Genomic DNA, 21,629 nt, shown 5'->3' with positions numbered 1-21,629 from the left:
CAACAAGCACATGCAAAACCAATTTGTTTGTATAGAAATCAAAATATGATACGACAAGAAAGAAAGGAGTGAGGAGGTAGAGGCAGCAGAAAAAAAAAACCTTTTTCCGTTTGTTCTCATTTCGTATTCGAACTTCCCCTTGGACCGTGCTCCAGTATTTTTGTTTTCATTTTGGGGCGAACAAAAAAAAAAAGACTAGAGGAAATCAAAATCGATAATTATTGCCAAACGGCGCACGCGAGCGTTATAGGTCAATGTTGGCAGTTCTTTCACAATCAAAAGTGGTGCGCGTTTGCTCGATATTCTGGGAACACATAGTAAGGCATCTTTCTTTTTTGTTTACGGGATCTATAATTTCGCTAACCATTAACCGTAAAATATACACTACGTACAAAGATTCAATAAATACACGGACTGCCTCGCCAACTACACGAGGATTTTGGGGTTTCGGTACAAATGTTGTTTGTTCTATCACTCACGCACGAGTTGCTACAATGTGTGTGTGTTCTGCGTGTTTGTGGTATGACTCTAGGCGCGTCTCCTGTCCTCCGTTGCTCCTACCAGCTAATGACTACTTCAACAGTGCTGCTAGTTGACGATGGCCGCCCTCGGGTAGCACCGGCCGTCCGGCATCAGGTTCCCGCAGCAATTGACGATGGCCGGATCGCACGACTGGCAGCACGGTTCTCCGCCGGCGCCGCAGCAATCCTCCACAAACTCACCGGGCGGCGGATAGCTCAGCATAGCCGTCGTGTCCGTCTCCATGGGCTGTACCGGCGGCTGGTAACGTGCCCGCTGCGCCCACGGGTACTTCTCCTTCGGAGCCGGACAGACCGGCATGAAGCTCAGCTTCTGCGTCGTGTCGCTTTCCATCGGTTCTGCAATTGTGATTAGTGTGATCAGTTCAAGAAAGCTGTTGAATCGGTGTTCGCTCTTACGCTCAGGTCGCTTGTACGACAGGATCGGCTTGCAGGACTTGGTCGGCACGATGTTCTCCTTGTTGGCCGGATAGGACAGCCGGTTGACGGTGTCGCTTTCCAGCCGGCCGCCGGGCAGGTGCAGCAGGTTCTGCGGCACGATCGGTTGCCGCTTGGTGCCGCTCTTGCACACAAAGTCGTGCCGCGTCGTGGTCACCTCCTGGATCGGACCGTCGCCAATGAGGGGGGCCGGCCGCGGCAGGATCGGGGATGGACGCTCTGCGTTGCAGTACGTCGGGAAGGAGAGCTGCAAGCAAGTGGGCGATTAAGCGATTTTAAAGTTACTGGTTGATATCACTACAGCTATCGCTACGTGTACGTGGGTGTTTGTGTCTTTTGTACAATTTCGGAAGTTAAGAGGAAAAGTTTAATTCAAATGTTCGGTGGAGCTTATGAGGGCTGTTGAAGAGTCATGAAATCTATTGCTACCGGATGGAAGGGCCACATTCGCAGCATGCAGGGGAAGTCACTCTAGTTTTATGTACAAATCAATTCTCGCGGTGCGTTGCAACGGGTTCAGGGGGGGAGGGGTCACACAACACAGGGTGAAGAAAAACCGAATTACCTTTCGCATGTATGAGTGTGTTTTTGTGGTGGTGTGCACTTAATGTGGGATAGAAGAGTTCTTAGAGAGAGATCGGTTGCAGACTCTGCACTTTGGGATGTTTGTCCGATCATCAAAAGAAATTGGAGTGATCCACCACATAGCTAGGTAATACCTTGTAAACGGTGTCATCTTCCAGCTTCTGGTCCGGTATTCGCAGTTGCTGTACCGGCCGAATCGCTGGCGGCCGCTCGCCGCACGCACTGTGATAACTTTCCTTGTAGACTGTCCTTGATTCGAACCCGGAATCAGCAGGTACATGTAAGTTATTGAACGGCGGCACCATCTTCACCCGCTCCATCGCACACTGGTTGCTCATGAAGCTCTTCTTGTAGGTCGTGTCATTCTCCATTGAAACCGCCGGCGGTTGATAGGCCGCTCGACGTGCCCACGGGTAATCCTCCTTCGGCCCGGGACACACCCCGGGATAGCTGAGCTTCTGTGTCGTGTCCGAGTCCATAGGAACTAAAAAAAACACAAGAATCTTGTATCAACAACCCCCATCAACCAAACCCCACTCCCGCTCATACTTCCCGGCCGCGCGTACTCCCGGATCGGCTTGCAGGACCGCGCCGGCGTAAAGTGCGTCATGTTGGGGCAATCGTACGACAGCTTGTTGACGGTTTGCTTTTCGAACGGGGCGCTCACGCTTCGGATGTGGCCCTCGGGCACGATCTTGTACCGCTTCGGGGTGGTTTTGGGCACGTAGTCGTGCCGTGACGTGGTAACTTCCTGGATCGGACCGGCCGAAATGATGATCTGGTTCGTGGTCGGCAGGATGGGCTTCTGCCGCTCGACGGTGTGGTAGCAGGGGTACGAGAGCTGCAAACGAAGCAAGGCGTGATTATGAAATTCTGAAACATGAAGCAACTTTTCAATATTTTTCGATTTAATCATTTTTTAGATTTTTGCAAATCTAGAGTTTTATTTGAAAAGGTCCGCTAACACACCACACCTAACTAGGTCCGCTAACACACCACACCTAACTAATTCGGAGCGTTTGGTACGGTATGTCCACGCATCCTTCCTCCCCTGTAGATTCTGTGAAACGTGACTCGTTCACAGAATCTGTCTCTGTGGTTAGTGAAACGCAGTTGGCCTGGCCGCTTTAATTTTTGCAATCAATTTTCGAGGTAACTTGGATGTACAAGAATGGACTTGTGGCGTAATCTAACCACAAGTTCTTCCATGAGGCTTTCTTCTGGCTGGCTGTGTTCGTTTAGATTAGATTTAGATACTATAGAATATTTTATTTATTTATTTTATACCTTTTAGATTCCTTGGAAATCCAATTTTTATTGTATTTTTGATTTGGATGAAACTTTGTTCATACATTACATAAGTCATGGAGGCAAATTTTTGAGTTCACAATGAAATTGCCAAAAATTAAAATTTGACGATTTGAGCAATTCGCTACAAAATCCGTTGATACCAAGCATTTGATTTTTTTTGTATTATTTAATTTGGCCTAAACTTTGTAGTTTCCTATGACCAAAGAAACTATGTTGTGCCATTGGTTCACCCATACATTTTTATATGCCTTAATGGGCAAAAACCCGCAACTTTTGAGCAATAGAGAAGTACGGGTCAAAATGTTGCACCCAAGCAATAATTTTTGGAAAAAATTAACTTAAATTTTTTTTTGTTTTTAAAATACAGTCAGCCAAACAGTCCCTTATTTTCTAGTACAGTCCATACTCGATGATCTGAAGGCCTTGGACATAGTCCACTTCGGAATAATCGAATCACGAAAAAAAAACATTGTCTATTTTTTTTATTTTCGAGCTTAAGGATGACCCCTAAACTACATTAAATTGATTGAAGATATTTAAATCCAAAATGGCGGTGATGAAGTATTGAAAAATGCATTTTGTAATTTTCTAATCTCCTAGAAAAAATATTTTGAAAACTTAAAATTCAAGACTAACATTCCAAAAGGCAAAAATCGATATTACGCTCTTTTGAAATGCTAATCTTGATTTCAAATTTTTCAAATAGTTTTTTTTCGGAGAAATTAGAAATTCACAAATGTTTAATTTTTAACCTTGAAAATTGGACCATAAGTTGCTGAGATATCTGCACTTATTGCAAGCTGACTGGTTGAGACTTAGAAAACTGTAATTTTCCAGCAATTTTCCTGTTTTTTTTTCTTTTGTCCTCTGTATATCAGAAATCAGAGGTCAATTTTCAATGTTTCCTGGACAATTTATTTTAGGAATTTTTCTGAACTTTTCGAAACAATGATCTAAAAAATGGACACTCATGAACACTATTTTTTAGTGAAAATCAAACTTAACGCTCTACCGCCCATATTTTCTTTTAGATTTCTTTTATTTTTCTCCTGTTTAAGTGATTTTTTGAGCAACTTTTGTGATACACAAAAATATTTTCATTGTTTTATATTTTTCTTGTTTCATTTGGTGATTCGAAAAAAATGGTGGTGATTCGATTATCCGAAGTCCCATGATCTGGTTCAGGCAACTTTTTGAGAAAATTTTCCGATCTTTTCAAAAACAATATTTTTACACAATTAATAAAAATAGAAAAAAAAATAACATTTTTTTAGTTTAAGTCATACTTTAAGATGCTTTATGGAAAATACGGAGCAGTACTTTTGGATTGCAATTTAAATTTTACATTAAAAAAGAAATTTTTGGTATTTTTTTTAGCAAAGATTTTTTTCCAAAATAACACATTAAAAAACCGACGGCATAACTTTGATTGACTGAAATAGCTAAAAAGTTGCAATTTAAGCATATTTTAGTAAACAAATTTAAATTTTAATTTACGTATTTTATTTTAGGCAACAGTTTTTTTGTGGAAAAAATCAAAATAAAACTAGCCAAAAATAAATTTCCGCGTGCCTTTTTTTAATAGTTCTCATTCACAATACCAACAACTTTGCCGTAGACACCAAAATGATCAGAAAATTCCTCTTAAAGATGTAGATTTCGGAAACCATTTTTGTATGGACAGCTGCCAAAATGTAATGGAGTCGGAATGGTTGGAAATGATTTTTAATAACTCTGTTAACTTGTCGTTTAGACTATCAAAATTTGTTGAAAACTACCTCTTGAAGTACGCTCTAAACACTTCAAGTTTAGTATATTTCAAAACAATTCCGGACAAATCTGTATAGTTGAAAATATTTTCAATCGAATATGTATCTTATTTTTCCTTAAGATGAAGCCGTAGATCATTTTCGAAGAAAATTGATCAACATTCTAAAATGCTCTGTATTGGATTCAATTTAACGAATATCTTCACCAAAATGAATCAGCATGTCGTCGCCATCGTGCTAACTTGTCGTACGTGCATTTTGGGCCAAATTGAGTTAAGAACGCCATTTTGTGCAGATCACAATGCTTCACCTTTTGACCTTCACAGATCCCCAAAATTCGATTTCAATCCTGAGATATTGAACAAAAACCGAAAAAACTCCGTGCATTTTTGTCACTTTACATATGAAAGTAGTTTCAATCTTGTCGTGCTATCTTGTCACTCCATGAAAATTGATGTAAGTGTGACAAAAGGCCAAAGGGATTTCAGGCCAGGAAAGTCAGGATGCGTTTGTCGCACGTACAAGCTAGACTACCGTAAACATTTGTAATTATAACTCGGGACTCCAGCAACCAACTTCAACCAAACTTTGGGACAATGCACAGAATGGTGAGCCAAACAAAACGTGTTTGTTATTGTTTACATTGCGTGCTCTCGTTTTTGAATATTCAAGGTCAAACATTAAAATGCGTTTTTCTCGGAACGTCAAAATGGCGGGTGCGACAAGATAGCACGACGACGTCGATGTGCCAGTTGTTGCCTTCTTGAAGCCACTGAGCAGTTCTCTCAGATTTCGGTCATTCGATTTTTTTTGTATTTTTTAATCCGACTGAAACTTTTTTGGTGCCTTTGGTATGTCCAAAGAAGCAATTTTGCATCATTAGTTTGTCCATATAAATTTCCATACAAATTTGGCAGCTGTTCATACAAAAATTATGTATGAAAATTCAAAAATCTTTATCTTTTGAAGGAATTTTTTGATCGATTTGGTGTCTTCGAAAAAGTTGTAGGTATGGATATGGACAACACTCAAAAAAAAAAAAAAAGATACACGGTAAAAATATTGTTGATGATTTTTTTTTAACTTTATGTCACTTAAACTTGATTTGCAAAAAATTAGTATTTTTTTCATTTTTGATATGTTTTAGAGGACATTAAATGCCAGCTTTTCAGAAATTTCCAGATGTGATTAACTTAAAAACGGTGCAGTTTATCAAAATTTCACTAGAGTACTTTTTGATTGCAAATTTGATTTTACATCGAAAAATGAAGTTGAAAAAATTTTGCGACCAATATTTCGATTTTTTGAAAAAATCAGTATTGATTAAAAAATTCATAACTCGGACAAAGATTTTTTGCACAACCTAGAAATTCCTGAAAAGTTGGCATTTGGTGTCCTCTAAAACATATCAAAAAAATGAAAAAATAAAATAAAAATAGTGTTTTTTGCAAATCAAGTTTTAGTGACAAAAAGTTAAATTAAAAATCACCAAATTTTTTTTTACCGTGTATAATTTTTTTTCACTGTACTCCATATCCATACCTACAACTTTACCGAAGACACCAAATCGATCAGAATTTTGAATTTTCATGTATCGTTTTTGTATGGACAGCTGCCAAATTTGTATGGAAAATTATATGGACAAACTAATGATGCAAAATGGCTTCTTTGGGCATACCGAAGGCACCAAAAAAGTTTCAGTCGGATTAAAAAATACAAAAATTAAAATTCTAAAAAAAGACCGATTTCATAGAGAATTGCTCCACTGAAAAACGCAAAATTTATATCTTAGAACGAAAAATCATGGCAATGATGGAAGTCTTCACATTAAATATGTATTATTTTTACGAAAAAAATATTGTGTATAATATGTTTATAGGACCTTTTCATATAAAACTCTAGAAATGCATGATAAAGCCGCAAAAATAGTACCAACTCTCAGTCATATTATTCTTCTGACAATTTGCTCATCTTGAACGGAAACTATTTTCTTGATTCCGTAGCAAATTATCTATTGTTATCGTGGAAATTGCCAACTCAGCCCACCCACGCCCTCCCACTTACCGAGGTGACGGTGTTCTTTTCCAAGTTGCCCGGCGCCATCGACAGGTTGTTCCGCGGCGAAATGGGCAGTGGGCGCGCGTTCGTGGCCCCATCCCCGGGGTAGGACGTCTTGTAGACCGAGTCGCCTTGAAATTCCACTTCCGGTGCTTTGTAGCACGAAACCGGCTTGCAGGTCTGACGCCGGGCCGGTTGCACGTACCGCTGGAGGTGTTCAAAGTGGGTGAAGTGATGAGGATAATTGGTTTTGGGGCGAATCGGGAACACTTACCACCTTCTTCGTCGGAACGCAGTCGGGACGTCCGCAGGAGCAGTTGTGGCACTGCTGCTGAATGAAGCCCTGGGAGCGCTGCCTTGGCACGGTGGCCGAGGCCGGACTTCCGCCGCAGCATTCGGCCATGGCCGGTTCCGAGGCTGACGGCACACACGGGTTGCAGCAGCCGGATTCCGGCACTACAAAGTCACACGGAACGCCATCGTCGTCGCACACTCCTCCACACGGTACCTCTGACACGTCGGCGGCACAGGCAGGTTCTTCAAGGCAGATGTTGCTACAGTGGGACACACACAGTGAGTGTTCCGGGTTACATTTTGTGCAAGTTCATGATTTATTTAGAGTCTCTTTTTTTCTTTCTTATATTTTTGTTATTTGGTCGATAAAAACTTCATTAGGGCAGGCCAGGTGGCACACGTAGCTCGTGGGGCCAACTGCAATCGGAGCGGGGAAGCCAGCGGTACCTGACCTCGCGAGTCCATCAAGCGCCGCCGATGACGTGAGAACAGAGATAGGACGACTTACCCGGCTTCGCAATGTTCCATTTCGATCTAGCTTGGCAGGTGGCGGCACACAGAGGAGCAGGAGAAGCGGAACAAACACAGTGCTGGAATTACGAACCCAAAAATTCCGGAACTTGTAATTTCGAACGGCCTTCGCGGATGAGAGGCGTAAAATTTTCCTTCGCTCGTGACAGATTTGGTGAAAAGATTATCCAGGTTTCTTGGATAGTCACAGCTTGCTTCGACCTGACGCGATGTGGAGCATCACACGCTATTGCACTATTAAAGGAAGCACGTGTTCGCCGCAGGTTAGGTTAGTCACGGAAGAACGCGCGCGCTGGAATAATGCTGCTGACCTAAAAAAGCCCCCCCCTGCATAATGTTCTTCCTGGGGTAGGTCTTTCCTAACTCCAAACTACCGCCCGAAGAGGGCACGGCCCGGAAAGATTACAACATGTAGGTAAATATACCTAGTTGGTATACGCTGGGTGAAGAATTGCGAAACTCGAAGAGTCCAGGAAAATGGGGGCATTTCAACCTACATAGCTAAACTATCCAACATAAAATGCACACAGGAAAATGCAAACAGTTGTGGGTAAACACACACAACAGTCGGAAAGTTAGCAGACGGCGACGCCGACAACGGATTTGTTAATAATTTATATTTTGGAAGCGACTCGGGAAACAGAAATTGAGTTGTTTTGCGAGGTAGGTCACTTCAGAAGATATTTTTTCTAAGTATTGTACAAAAAAAAAGTCGTTTATTCCATCATGCAACGAAAGAAGTAAATATGCAGTTTAAAGGAAGGCAGAGTGAAATGGACTGAGATTTGCACTAGAGATATCGGATAAGCAAGGTTACCCTTAATAGAACCGCCTCTTCTGAGCTATAGCGTTGCATATGGGTTGTTCTGATTCGAAGGTCTTTTACGCCTGATTTGCGAAACTGATATCAGTTTGATTTATACGTTTCTAATTTTAGATCAGGAAATGGCATCAGGATTAACTAGAGTGACTTTTCATTTTGATTTACATTGATTTATAATTTGAATCATTTCGTGTAGCTTCATTCAAAGTTCAAAGTATGCTTAGTTGTAAATGCGTTTACATAACATTAAATGTTCTAAACATTAACATTTCAGTAACAATTTGTTTTCCACGTAAGACATAAAGTTTTAATATCTGATAACTTTATACAGGGATTCCACGTCAAGCCAGGATCCTGGATCCTGCTAAAAAGTGCTCCAATTTGGCCAAAATTTGGCATGGGCAAAGTATTTAAACCAGTTTTTTGTTTGTTTGGCGATTAGGGTGTTTCTATTAAAAATAGTTGTTGTTTATTTTATTAACGTGACTTTAACCTAAAATCGTCACTTCTATACAAATGAATGGTTTAACAAATTTTGAGCAAAAGCGGTTAAGGTTTAAGATCTGTTCATGCAAACTCGTCTTCTTTAAATCGTTAATAACTCGTCAGGGTTAACTCGGATCGTTTTGCGGTCTTCTTGACGATTATCCGACACATTTAACGCAACCTTTTGGCAGAATTTTGAAATATTTGCTTTTCTCCATACATTTTTTAGAATTTTTCCATGCAAACTTCAACGAAAAAAGCACTGACGAACCTGCTTAACCCTTAACCGATTTGGCTCAAAATTGGCACAGTTACTTATTTTTACTTAAAGAATCGAGCCTGGGAGTTTCTTTTAAGACTTAAGTTTTTGTGCAATCAGCTGAAATGAATTTAGATGCATTTCCCTGCTTGCAGAATCTTTTTAGCAAGGTTTTTTTTTCGCAAAAAGCTCTTTTTTCGCTTAAATTCTAGTTTTCGTCAAATTTTACATTTTAGATACTATTTTTAATTCAAATGTGGAGACTGTGGCTTGTTTTTCCAACTTTTATATTTTTGTATTGCAACTATACAAAAAACTTATGGTAAGCTTTTTCACAGAACCGTACATATTAATTCTCTTAAGAACTCACAGAGAATCAATACTTTGATCAAAGAGTTATTTTAAATATATTTATATTTTTGAGTGTTTTTTGAACCGCCTTGATTCAAGGGTATCCACTTTAAAAGCAAAATGTGAAAATTTTTATTGAACCTTATAAAAAAAAACTCCAGAATTTTGGCAAGATTCCAATGTGATGCTGAAGTGATGAATTATACCAAACATTTGAAAAGATGTATTTCAAACGTGTGTTAAAAGGCTTGACCTTATAAAAAAAACTGTTTAAAAATGACTAATCCATGTCTGTAGAAAAATGTTGAAAAGTTATAAATAGGGTTAGTGAAATTTCACGATTTCGCGGACAGCGTGAAATCCGCGAAATTTGTCTTCTTCCGCGAAATCCCGTGAAATTTTATGTTTGTGTGAAACCATAACGATTTTTCTCAACATATTTTATTAAATTCAAGTAGGAATAAAAATAATCTAAACAACTACTGCAGAATTAAGCGATTCAATACTCTTGTTCAATTACAAATAAAAGGTTAGTGAATTTTGACGATTTCGTGGACGGTGTGAAATTCTTGAAATTCTTTTTTCAAATAAGATCATAATAAATATTTTAATCATAGAGACTATTTAAGTAAATTTTATTAGTTTTCAATTGAAAAGCTTGATATGAACCATTTGAAGAATTGTTAAGAATTTTTTAGATTAAAAAAAAACTAACTAAATTTAGTAATATTTTCATTCGCTGTAGTAAAATTTGTATTTCAATTTTATTTGAAAGGTATAATTTCAAAATAAATAAAAAGAATCAAGCTTTGTTTTATTCAAAATAAAGGGAAGAGTATTTTTAATCTTTCAAATCTCCTTTTGAAAACATTTTACCGATATTTGATTGTTTGGGTGAATGATTCCCGTGAATGTTTAGAATACCACCTATTCTGTATTCTGTTCTGATTTTGAATAAAAATTTTGATTTCGTTGCAAATTGTATTATTTTTTCTATTTCTTTTAAATTAAAGTTTCGAAAAGAGAGATGAAAACCTTAAAAATTATTTGGAATGGGCTAAATGTCGCAGAAAATTGAAACTATTTTACTCATTTTGTCTGGAAAAGATTGTTAAATCCTGCTTTGATATGAAACTCAATAAAATGCAAACTGATAAAACAGAAGCAAAACAGCGAAAACCTTGAAGCTTTACTAGTTGAATATCAAAAAGGAAGTCCAATAAATGAGAATACTAAAGCTCTACATTTTGTTTCAAAATATAAATTGTGAAGATTTCTTTATATATTAAAGAATAATATATAATGAAGTATAAAAAGTAGTTTCTGTGATTCAAACATAACATTTTCAGAGTTATTTTAACATTTATCACGTTCCGTGAATTTTGCGTGAAATTTGATGATTTAAAATTGAGGTCCCCGTGAAATTTGCTATTTTTGAGCGTGAAAAATCACTAAGCCTAGTTATAAAGTAAATGAAGACAGATCTGCACTACACGATAAATTGGACCAAGTCCACTCTTAAAAAAAATGGTCAAATTGACAAAAAGACAAAAGATTTTTGTTCTTTTTATCTCATTTAGTCTAATTATTAAAAATACAAAAAAGGTTTAATTTTAACTAGTGTTTAGCTTATCCAATTACCATTTTGTTTTTAAATTCTTCTTGTTTTATCATCTGTTTTCCCAGAAAGAAATTTTCACACACATTTTTGTATGAAAAAATTGAAACACATTCATAAACTTTGATTTATTTAAAACCCAGACAAAAAATATAATTTATGCAACCATTTCAATGTATTTATGGCCGTTGCAATTATTTTTCATACAAAAATGATGTATGAAAATGTAAAAATCTGTATCTTTAGAAGGAATTTATGATCGATTTGGTGTCTTTGGCAATGTTTTAGGTATGAATAAGGACTGCACTGAAAAAATGATACACGGTAAATAAATTAGGTGATTTTTTATTCAACTTTTTGTCAGCTTGATTTGCAAAAAATACATTTTTTTAAGTTTTAGGGGTCATCAAATGCCAACTTTTCAGAAATTTCCAGGTAGTGCAAAAAATCTTTGACCGAGTTAAGAATTTTTGAATCAATATAAAGTTAAAAAAAATTAAAAAATTTGGTCGCTAGAAATTTTCAACTTCATTTTTCGATGTAAAATTAAATTTGAAATCAAAAAGTACTTTAGGGACTATCCACAAACCACGTGGACACTTTTTTGGAAATCAAATTTGATTTTACATCGAAAAATGAAGTTGAAAAACTTTTGCGACCAATATTTCGATTTTATGAAAAAATCAGTATTGGTTAAAAAATTCTTAACTCCGTCAAAGATTTGTTGCACAACCTGAAAATTTCTGAAAAGCTTGCATTTGATGTCCTCTAAAACATCAAAAAATAAAAAAAATAAAAATAGTGTTTTTTGCAACCAAGTTTAGCGACAAAAAATTACATTAAAAATCACAAATTTTTTTTAACCGTGTTTAATTTTTTTTTCAGTGTAGTCCTTATCCATGCCTACAACTTTGCTGAAGACACCAAATTGATCAAAAAATTCCTTCAAAAGATACAGATTTTTGAATTTTCATACATCATTTTTGTATGGACAGCTGCCAAAATTGTATGGAAAATTATATGAACGAACTAATGATGCAAAATGGCTTCTTTGGGCATACCGAAGGCACCAAAAAAGATTATGCCTGATTAAAAAATACAAAAATTACAATTAAAAAAAAAGATCGATTTTGTAGAGAACTGCTCTCTGGAAAAAAAAAAATAAATTAAAAATGAAATTACATTGCACGAAATTGGGATTTGATTATAAAATAAAGGTAAGGTAAAAACTGTGGACAATCCCAGAGCTAAAATAAAAAAAATAATCGAAGATACCTGTCAGCTTTCAGAAAAGTATTCCATAGATTTGAACTCGTTCAGCCTTTGCGTGCACGCGAGCCGTTTTACAGCGTCGATGAAAATTTTGATTTTCTGTGCAATTCGTGCCACTTCCTCCGCTCTCTCTCTCTAGCTCCGCCTGGATCGAAAACTGGAACATTGCGAAGCCATCTCAGATTTGGTGGATTTAAATTGTGACACATAATATTCCATACTTAGTTTCGAATTACACACCACCATCAGCTTGCGCCAGCACGAAACAATACTTTGAATTAATAACACTTTCACTTTCGATTGACCTTATTCCAGAAGCATATTTTATTGCGGCAGCAACAGCAGAACCAGGTGTTGGTGGTGTTGGTTACACTTCGGGCCACCCTAATCAATAACTGAAATTCCAACCAAACATCCGATACTGGCGTGAGGCAACACTCTCTAACAGCCACCCCCCTCACATCAGCCTATGTGACCTTTTGCACCAAACCAAACAAGACTGTCTACTCCGCTAATAAGGTCACATCTAATCTTAACTATTCTAAATTAACGTCCACGCCGAGCAAGAACAACACGCGGAAGTGTGTATTTTCGTCGAAACGCCCGCGCGCGCTCGTGCCGCTCTATAGCGTGCAAAGTTCCGTTTTCGCGAAGGACAACCGTTTTTTGAAAAGAACTAAAGCAAAGTGAAGAGAAGAGCCCCGGCGATGGGAGTCACCATCTGCCGACGGCGACGTGCAGCGAGTGACTGCCCACATTGGGGTTGATCAGGGTATTTTCCAGCCCAAACTAAGCAAGCAAGAGAGGCAGAGCGAGAGAGAGAGAGACCTGACCTGGCATTGCGCGCCTTTCGTGACCTCCACCCCTTGTTTTAGGCACGAAAATCATAAAGGATTCGGAAAATACGAGAGCTTTTTTTATTTGGGTTGCGGGGTTGATCTTTGAAAGTGGTGCGGAATTTTGGTTTTAAGATTGTAGCAGATTGTGTCGCTTAGTCTGGAGTTTGGTATTAATAACTAATTAAAAACATATTATATATATCGTAAAAAATATGTTTCACTGTAAACAATTGAAGAGATGGATTAACACAAAAAATCCTTTCTTTAAATATAACATAAAAAAAGACAACAACTGACGTAAATTGATGCAGCTACCCTAAAGTTAGGCTATTTCCGTTACACATCAACAAATCTACAGTTATACATAGTTAGTGACGTCTGGCATAAGGAGACCTCACAAACACATCCACGATAGGGTGCTGCTTTTCGGTCCACCCTCGCGTTCGTTTCCCCTCGTCGGTTCCACGGATGAGTGATTCCGGTACACCCTGGCTAGGCGAGGAGGCAAGTCAAATAAGTGGTGATGTCCTTTGGCATCACACCAATTTTAAATACATTTTTAAGGGACTCTTTTTGAGTTGAGCGATTCTCTCGATTTTAATTAAGGCCTGAAACAAAATGTTTTTTTTTCAACAAGGTAAATTTTTTAGCACATTGGCCATTTTTGTGAATTTGTGCCGTGTATGCCAAATTCTTCAAAATTGAACCTTTTAAGAGTTTAGGAATTGCAGGGTGACCACTCAAATCCCATTTTCAAATTCCCGACTTTTCCAGAATGCTCAAATAATACGCCTTTCTTATCTGAGCAGTTCTCTAGGATTTCGGTCATTCGATTTTTTTTGTATTTTTTAATCCGACTGAAACTTTTTTGGTGCCTTCGGTATGCCCAAAGAAGCCATTTTGCATCATTAGTTTGTCCATATAATTTTCCATACAAATTCGGCAGCTGTCCATAGAAAAATGATGTATGAAAATTCAAAAATCTGTATCTTTTGAAGGAATTTTTTGATCGATTTGGTGTCTTCGGCAAAGTTGTAGGTATGGATACGGACTACACTGGAAAAAAATAATACACGGTAAAAAAAATTTGGTGATTTTTTTATTTAACTTTTTATCACTAAAACTTGATTTACAAAAAAACACTATTTTTAATTTTTTTTTATTTTTTGATATGTTTTAGAAGGCATAAAATGCCAACTTTTCAGAAATTTCCAGGTTGTGCAAAAAATCACTGACCGAGTTATGAATTTTTTAATCAATACTGATTTTTTCAAAAAATCGAAATTTTGGTCGTAAAAATTTTTCAACTTCATTTTTCGATGTAAAATCAAATTTGCAATCAAAAAGTACTTTACTGAAATTTTGATAAAGTGCACCGTTTTCAAGTTATAGCCATATTTAAGTGACTTTTTTGAAAATAGTCGCAGTTTTTCATTTTTTTAAATTAGTGCACATGTTTGCCCAGTTTTGAAAAAAATATTTTTGAAAAGCTGAGAAAATTCTCTATATTTTGCTTATTTGGACTTTGTTGATACGACCTTAAGTTGCTGAGATATTGCAATGCAAAGGTTTAAAAACAGGAAAATTGATGTTTTCTAAGTTTCACCCAAACAACCCACCATTTTCTATCGTCAATATCTCAGCAACTAATGGTCCGATTTTCAATGTTAATATATGAAACATTTGTGAAATTTTCCGATCTCTTCGAAAAAAATATTTTTGGAATTTTCAAATCAAGACTAACATTTCACAAAGGCCAAACATTCAATATTACGCCCTTTTAAAATGTTTGTCTTGATTTGAAAATTCCAAAAATATTTTTTTCGAAAAGATCGGAAAATTTCACAATTGTTTCATATATTAACATTGAAAATCGGACCATTAGTTGCTGAGATATTGACGATAGAAAATGGTGGGTTGTTTGGGTGAAACTTAGAAAACATCAATTTTCCTGTTTTTAAACCTTTGCATTGCAATATCTCAGCAACTAAAGGTCGTATCAACATAGTCCGAATAAGCAAAATATAGAGAAAAATTAGAGAATTTTCTCAGCTTTTCAAAAATATTTTTTTCAAAACTGGGCAAACATGTGCACTAATTTAAAAAAATGAAAAACTGCGACTATTTTCAAAAAAGTCACTTAAATATGGCTATAACTTGAAAACGGTGCACTTTATCAAAATTTTAGTAAAGTACTTTTTGATTGCAAATTTGATTTTACATCGAAAAATGAAGTTGAAAAATTTTTACGACCAAAATTTCGATTTTTTGAAAAAATCAGTATTGATTAAAAAATTCATAACTCGGTCAGTGATTTTTTGCACAACCTGGAAATTTCTGAAAAGTTGGCATTTTATGTCTTCTAAAACATATCAAAAAATAAAAAAAAATTAAAAATAGTGTTTTTTTGTAAATCAAGTTTTAGTGATAAAAAGTTAAATAAAAAAATCACCAAATTTTTTTTTACCGTGTATTATTTTTTCCAGTGTAGTCCGTATCCATACCTACAACTTTGCCGAAGACACCAAATCGATCAAAAAATTCCTTCAAAAGATACAGATTTTTGAATTTTCATACATCATTTTTGTATGGACAGCTGCCGAATTTGTATGGAAAATTATATGGACAAACTAATGATGCAAAATGGCTTCTTTGGGCATACCGAAGGCACCAAAAAAGTTTCAGCCGGATTAAAAAATACAAAAATTAAAATTGAAGAAAAAAGACCGATTTCGTAGAGAATTGCTCATCTAAAGAATGATTTCAAACAAAAAACTTTCTATAAGAAAAGTCAATATTAACCACAAAAAAAAAAATAAATGAATTTAAAAATAATCCAAATATAGGCATTTTTTGTAAATACACAAACTAAACAACAATTTAAAAAAAAACTTCAAAAATGGAATTTAATTATTATGATTCAGAGTAGAAACACAAACAACTAGTCTTTGAAAAAAATATCGAAAGTTCAACAATACTTATAATTTCCTTGTATTTTTTTAAATTGGCAAAAGTATAGTTTTTGATACTTTGTTTCATCTGGAAATGACAAAAGGTCAAAGAAAACTGAACTTAAAATAACGTTCCTATTTTTTTTAAACTTCATCATCTTTTGAAATCAGAGAATGATTAAAACATAATTGCTGATATTATTCATTCAAAGGATTTAGAAAAATGTCAAGGAATTTATAAAAAAAAAATTTGTCATGTTCCCTTTTTAATTTTGTAATTTTTGATATATTTTTTTTCAATTTTAATTTATATAGTGGTCAGTATTTAACTGTTTTTTTTTCAATGAACATTCAGTTTGATATGATTTTATGTTTACCACTTATTTCAAGCAAAATGTTTGAAGAGACATTTTTTTTAACAGTTTCGCAAAAACTCCAACTTTTTTGGATTATTTTTTTTTGCAATTTCAAAATTTTCTTTATGTTTTCAAAACGTAAAAAAAGTTTTTAAATTTTGGATTTTTATTTTAACAATTAAAAATATTTACCAAAAAAAACCATTGCCAAACTCAAGTTGGAATCTGTTTTCAAATATTCAATCTATGTGACAAAACTCTAAGCTGGCCATCAGGCTCTATTTTTATAATAGTTTATCATTAACTTAACCTCTTGTTTGATAAACAAAAATTAATAGAGATCATATGATTCATGAAAAATATAATGAAGATCTGTGTCAAAGACTCCAATACTAATTAAGATTTTGAATGTTTTAAACAGCTTTTCCATACAAAATTTTATTGAAATAGTGAAAAGAAGCTTAAATTTTAAGTAAGTTACTAATGTAGAATTGAGCGAATTCAATTTGAAAATTGCACAGAATATTACAAAATTATTCAAGAGTTAAAAAATAATGTTCAAACAAGTATGCTTAGAATTCCCGACTTTTCCCGACTTTTTGACAAAAAATCATAAATTCCCGACTTTTTTCCGATTTTTTGCGGATTTTGGCGAATTCCCGACTTTTTCCCGATATCCCGACTTGAGTGGCCACCCTGGAATTGGAAACTATCGAATGTCTTATTTTTTATATTTTTTTTTTCATGCAATGACACTCAGAAACCCTGATTTTTTTTCTTTCTATCAGAGGCAAAGAACGCAATTTTGTGCAATTCTTAATACTGTACCTTTTGACATTTACAGATCCCCAAAATTCTATTCAATCAATTCAATCCTGAGGTATTCAACAAAAACCGGAAAAACTCGATCTGATCGTGCTATCTTGACACACTCTGAAAATTGTTGCAAGAGCGATAACTGGCCAAAGGGAATTTAGTCAGAACCAGTTTGACACACGTAAATGCCCTACTACTGTAAACATTTGTAATTATAACTCGGGACTCCGGCAACCAAATTCAACCAAACTTCGGAACAATGCACACACACCAAATGTAACGTGTTTGTTATTGTTTACATTGCGTGCTCTAGTTTTTGTTTATTCAAGGTCAAACATTAAAATGAACGTCAAAAAGCGAAGTGCGATAAAATAGCACGGCAGCGTCGATATGTTTTGGGGGACTAAAAAAGAGATCTTTTGTGCCATAGAGCTTTATGACGTTTCGCGTACGCACACTAGCGCACCATTTAATTTTGCTGGCTGACAAAATTTAACCTCACTTTATTTTCGTGTACATACACGCAATACATACGCATCGTCGCCATCGTGCTAACTTGTCGTACGTGCATTTTGGGCCAAATTGAGTTAAGAACGCCATATTGTGCAGCTCACAATGCCTCACCTTTTGACCGTCACAGATCCCCAAAATTCGATTTCAATCCTGAGATATTCAATAAAAACCGAAAAACTCCGTGCATTTTTGTCACTTTACATATGAAAGTAGTTTCAATCTTGTCGTGCTATCTTGTCTCTCCATGAAAATTGATGTAAGTGCGACAAAAGGCCAAAGGGATTTCAGGCCAGGAAAGTCAGGATGCGTTTGACACACGTACAAGCTAGACTATCGTAAACATTTGTAATTATAACTCGGGACTTCGGGATTTTTTTGGTGAAATGTACCGTTTTCAAGTTATAGCTACTTTTAGGTATACATTTTCGATTTATTAGGTTTTTTAAGTTGAAAAAATAATTCTTGAACGAAAAGCTATTCTGAATCTTTTTTTTTAGAAGCTTAGAAAATTTCCAATAATTTTTCCCATGGAACTTTGAAAAATCGGGCAATTGGTTTCTGAGATACAGCCTCGAAAAATTTTGGTCCGATTTTTAATGTTTAAAAATTAAACTTATGCGAAAGTTTCTGATCAGTTCAATAATCATATTTCAAAAACCAAATAAATTAAAAATTCTTAATTAAATTAATTAATTAAACCTAATGCCAAAGAATAATAATTAGATTCAACTCAAAAAATTCAGAAACTTCTAAAAATTAAAAAATATAAGAAAACAAATAAAAACTAAAATAAAAAAATTCAAAACTTCAAAACCTTTGAAAAAAAAATTGAAAAAAATCAAAGTTTAAAATGAATAAAGCTTTACATTTTTTTAATTACAAGGATCTAAAATAGAATTAAAAAAGAATAAAATCTGGAAAATTCATGAATTTAAAAAAAAGTGATTTTAGAAACTAAAAAAATAAAAATTCAAACAGTTAATAAAATTAAATAAATTATATAAATTTAAATTTTCATTTATTTATTGTGTTTTGAAATTCGGATCTTTTTTTTTGTGTAATGTTTACATTTTCGCGTTGCTTTTTAATTTTTTTTTACACTCGACATTAAAAAAATTCTCTGGAAGTTGCAAAAATGTTGTACAGTAGACTGGGAATTTAAAAAACGTTCAAATCATACCAGAACAAAGTTTTTTATATGCCTTTTAGACCCAATAACCCCCTAAATTTGGGGAAACGTGTTTTTTTTGCTCGGAAATCACGTTTTGTACCAGTTTTGAACACGCTGTATCTTTTGACAGGAGCAAGATAGCACAATACTTTTTTCTAGAAAGTTTTAGAGAATTTTCTCAATTTTAGCGCTATTGTGTTGGTTTGAAAAATTTTGTGGAAAATAAAAATGTAAAAAAGAGGGTTTTTCCATACTAATTCCCATACGCTTCCAAATTTTAGGGGGTTGTTTAGGGGCCTAAAAGCAACCGAATAAAACATGTTCGGAAAAGTTGACCATCTCGAGCCATTCTAATTGTACAGTCCATACCCGATTATCCGAAGGCCTTGGCAGAATATCACTTCGGATAATCGAATCACCAAAAAAATCTTTTCGTTTTTTAACTGTTGACTCCTAAACTTCTTTAAATTGATTAAGAATTTTTTAATCAAAGAGGGCGGTGATGAAATATTAAAAAAATGCATTTTTAAATTTATTAGGCCAACCACTAAAATTTGACTTAAATGGAGCCACAGAACTCAAATTTGATGTTAAAAGTAAGGCCATTGCAAATATTTATTTATATAAGTTTATGTTTGCAACGGCCTAAGAATGAAAAAAAACACACGATTTTTTTTTTCGTGATTCGATTATCCGAAGTCTTATACTTCGGATAATCGAAATTTCGGATAATCGAGTCTGGACTGTATAGTTTTGTAACCTTTTGTAGCATTTCTATAGGCATGAGCACATACCTTTTTTGTATGGACAGCTGCCAAAATTGTATGGACGAACCGTTGATACAAAATTGCTGTTTTGGTAATTAGTGAAGACCCCCGCAAAATTATTGCAAAATAAAAAAATAGTAGTTTATGCAACAAGTTGCAAAAAGATGATTTTTCAGCACGAGTCGTACATTTATCCAACGAGGTTCACCGAGTTGGATAAATACGAAGAGTGCTGAAAAAATCAAGTTTTGCAACGAGTTCCATACAACATTTTTTGCAATTCCAAAAAACACAAACTGAGTGAAATTTCATGTAAAATTTTCATGTATTTTGTCAATAAATCGTTTCAATCCCCGTTGAGAATCGCTGGTTTAAATCAAAAAAATGATGAAAAGTGTTACTTTTCGAAACAAGTGCTGAAATGTTCAACTTTTCAGCACCCATTTGAGTGCTGAAAAGTAGAACTTTTCAGCATTTATTTTGAAAAGTTTTGCTATTCGATTCTGTTATTTTTGGTACAGAAAAGTAGGCTATTTTGTCGTTCAAGAATGACAGGAAAAGTAAGTAGTTTCACGACGGAATTGCAAAAATAATGTTAAAGATTTCGGTCATAGCTCAAACAGAGTTATTCAACTGAACTCACTGAAATGAGAATCGGCAAATGTGATGGAAATAGGACCAAATCCTTAACTTTCCGAACTTACGTGCGTTTCCCCTGACGCAAGAATCTTAATTATAGCAACATACATTCCAGAGCAATACAAGCAAATTAGGTTAAGCAGTGGCAAGTTTTTTCGCGTCGCGTGACAAATGCCACTCACTGTTAGTTTAAATTTTGGAAAAGTTTTTCGAATGCTAGTTTGGTTGTGCACGGAATTGTCATCAACAAGTACAAAAAAGAGCGTTTGTTTTTTTGTTGTTGTGGGGATATTATTATTCAAAGTTTTTCTTTTTTACCAGAGAAGTAACTGATTGTATAATGTAGTTGGCCTATCGAGGACTACCGTACTTGTGTGTGTGTGTGTGATGTTTAAAGATTAAACTAAAGGTGTGTTATATAAGAAGGTTATATCTGGATAGTTTGGAGATAGAAGATCTTCCTGCTACAGTGTGGTAATTGTCTAATGTGTTGTACCTAGCTACCAGAATGCATCTCTAGCCTAAAATAGATTTTTTGTTCTCTTGATTTTTTGCTTCTGCCTAGTTATTACAACAACTTTTTTAAATTGTTTTTGGACCAACCAGTTCAACCGCTTGTTGTCGTTCGTGGTTAACAGCTACTGTTACTGTTAGTTCAACGTTATGTGTACCCTCTTCTGCAATCGCCCAACTAAGATGATTCCATTCACAATATGTGTGTTTATGAGACTAGTTATGAATTCAAGTTACATGCTATATAATCTACTTTCAGTTAAGACCAACGACTGAAAGATAAATGACCAAATTGAATCTCCAACTGATAAGCAGTTTACTATTTATTTGGCATAAAAACAAAAAAGATCGAGGATCATTGTCGGAACATCTATTTTCACACTTTCTGTATATACAAATCATTGCAGCAGATAAATAACACAATAAAGTTCAAATATTTTAATTCGTTTAGGTTAATAACCGAAAAAAAATATAATGAAAAACATGAAGTTTTCTTTATTATTAATTCCCTATTGTAAAAGTTTAGTTAATAATTCACCGGTAGAGAGGATCCCAACCGATCCTTCTTTTTAACGTTACTTTCCGGTTAATTTGAATAAATACATACGATTTCTTCTTTTTCTATTATTTATAACATTCCAATCCGGGGAGGGGCTCCATACAAACCTACATAATGACTCCTGCAGCAGGTCAGCTGACTTTAGATAGATTTAACACGATAGTATTTTTT

At 35.1% G+C, this 21,629-nt stretch overlaps 2 protein-coding genes across 2 annotated transcripts in view; both read right to left on the bottom strand.

The window, feature by feature from the left end:
* LOC120419219 (SWI/SNF complex subunit SMARCC2) overlaps nt 1-21,629 on the bottom strand; it is a 77,667-nt gene that overhangs the window by 37,942 nt on the left and 18,096 nt on the right. The gene's annotated exons all lie outside the window — the stretch shown is intronic.
* The window catches only part of LOC120419224 (uncharacterized), a 45,113-nt gene continuing 23,686 nt past the window's right edge, over nt 203-21,629 (bottom strand). The window contains exons 6-12 of the mRNA XM_052710016.1: nt 13,572-13,665; nt 6,975-7,254; nt 6,707-6,907; nt 2,112-2,403; nt 1,697-2,046; nt 939-1,224; nt 203-878 (exon numbers count right to left, since the gene is read on the bottom strand). Coding sequence (XP_052565976.1) covers nt 589-878; nt 939-1,224; nt 1,697-2,046; nt 2,112-2,403; nt 6,707-6,907; nt 6,975-7,254; nt 13,572-13,665 — 1,793 coding nt within the window. The 3' untranslated portion in view covers nt 203-588. The remainder of the gene's footprint in view (nt 879-938; nt 1,225-1,696; nt 2,047-2,111; nt 2,404-6,706; nt 6,908-6,974; nt 7,255-13,571; nt 13,666-21,629) is intronic.

The sequence above is a fragment of the Culex pipiens genome, chromosome 3 (genome assembly GCF_016801865.2).
Source record: "Culex pipiens pallens isolate TS chromosome 3, TS_CPP_V2, whole genome shotgun sequence".
In the NCBI taxonomy this organism is placed as follows: domain Eukaryota; kingdom Metazoa; phylum Arthropoda; class Insecta; order Diptera; family Culicidae; genus Culex; species Culex pipiens.
This window is presented reverse-complemented; position numbering and strand designations above follow the sequence as displayed.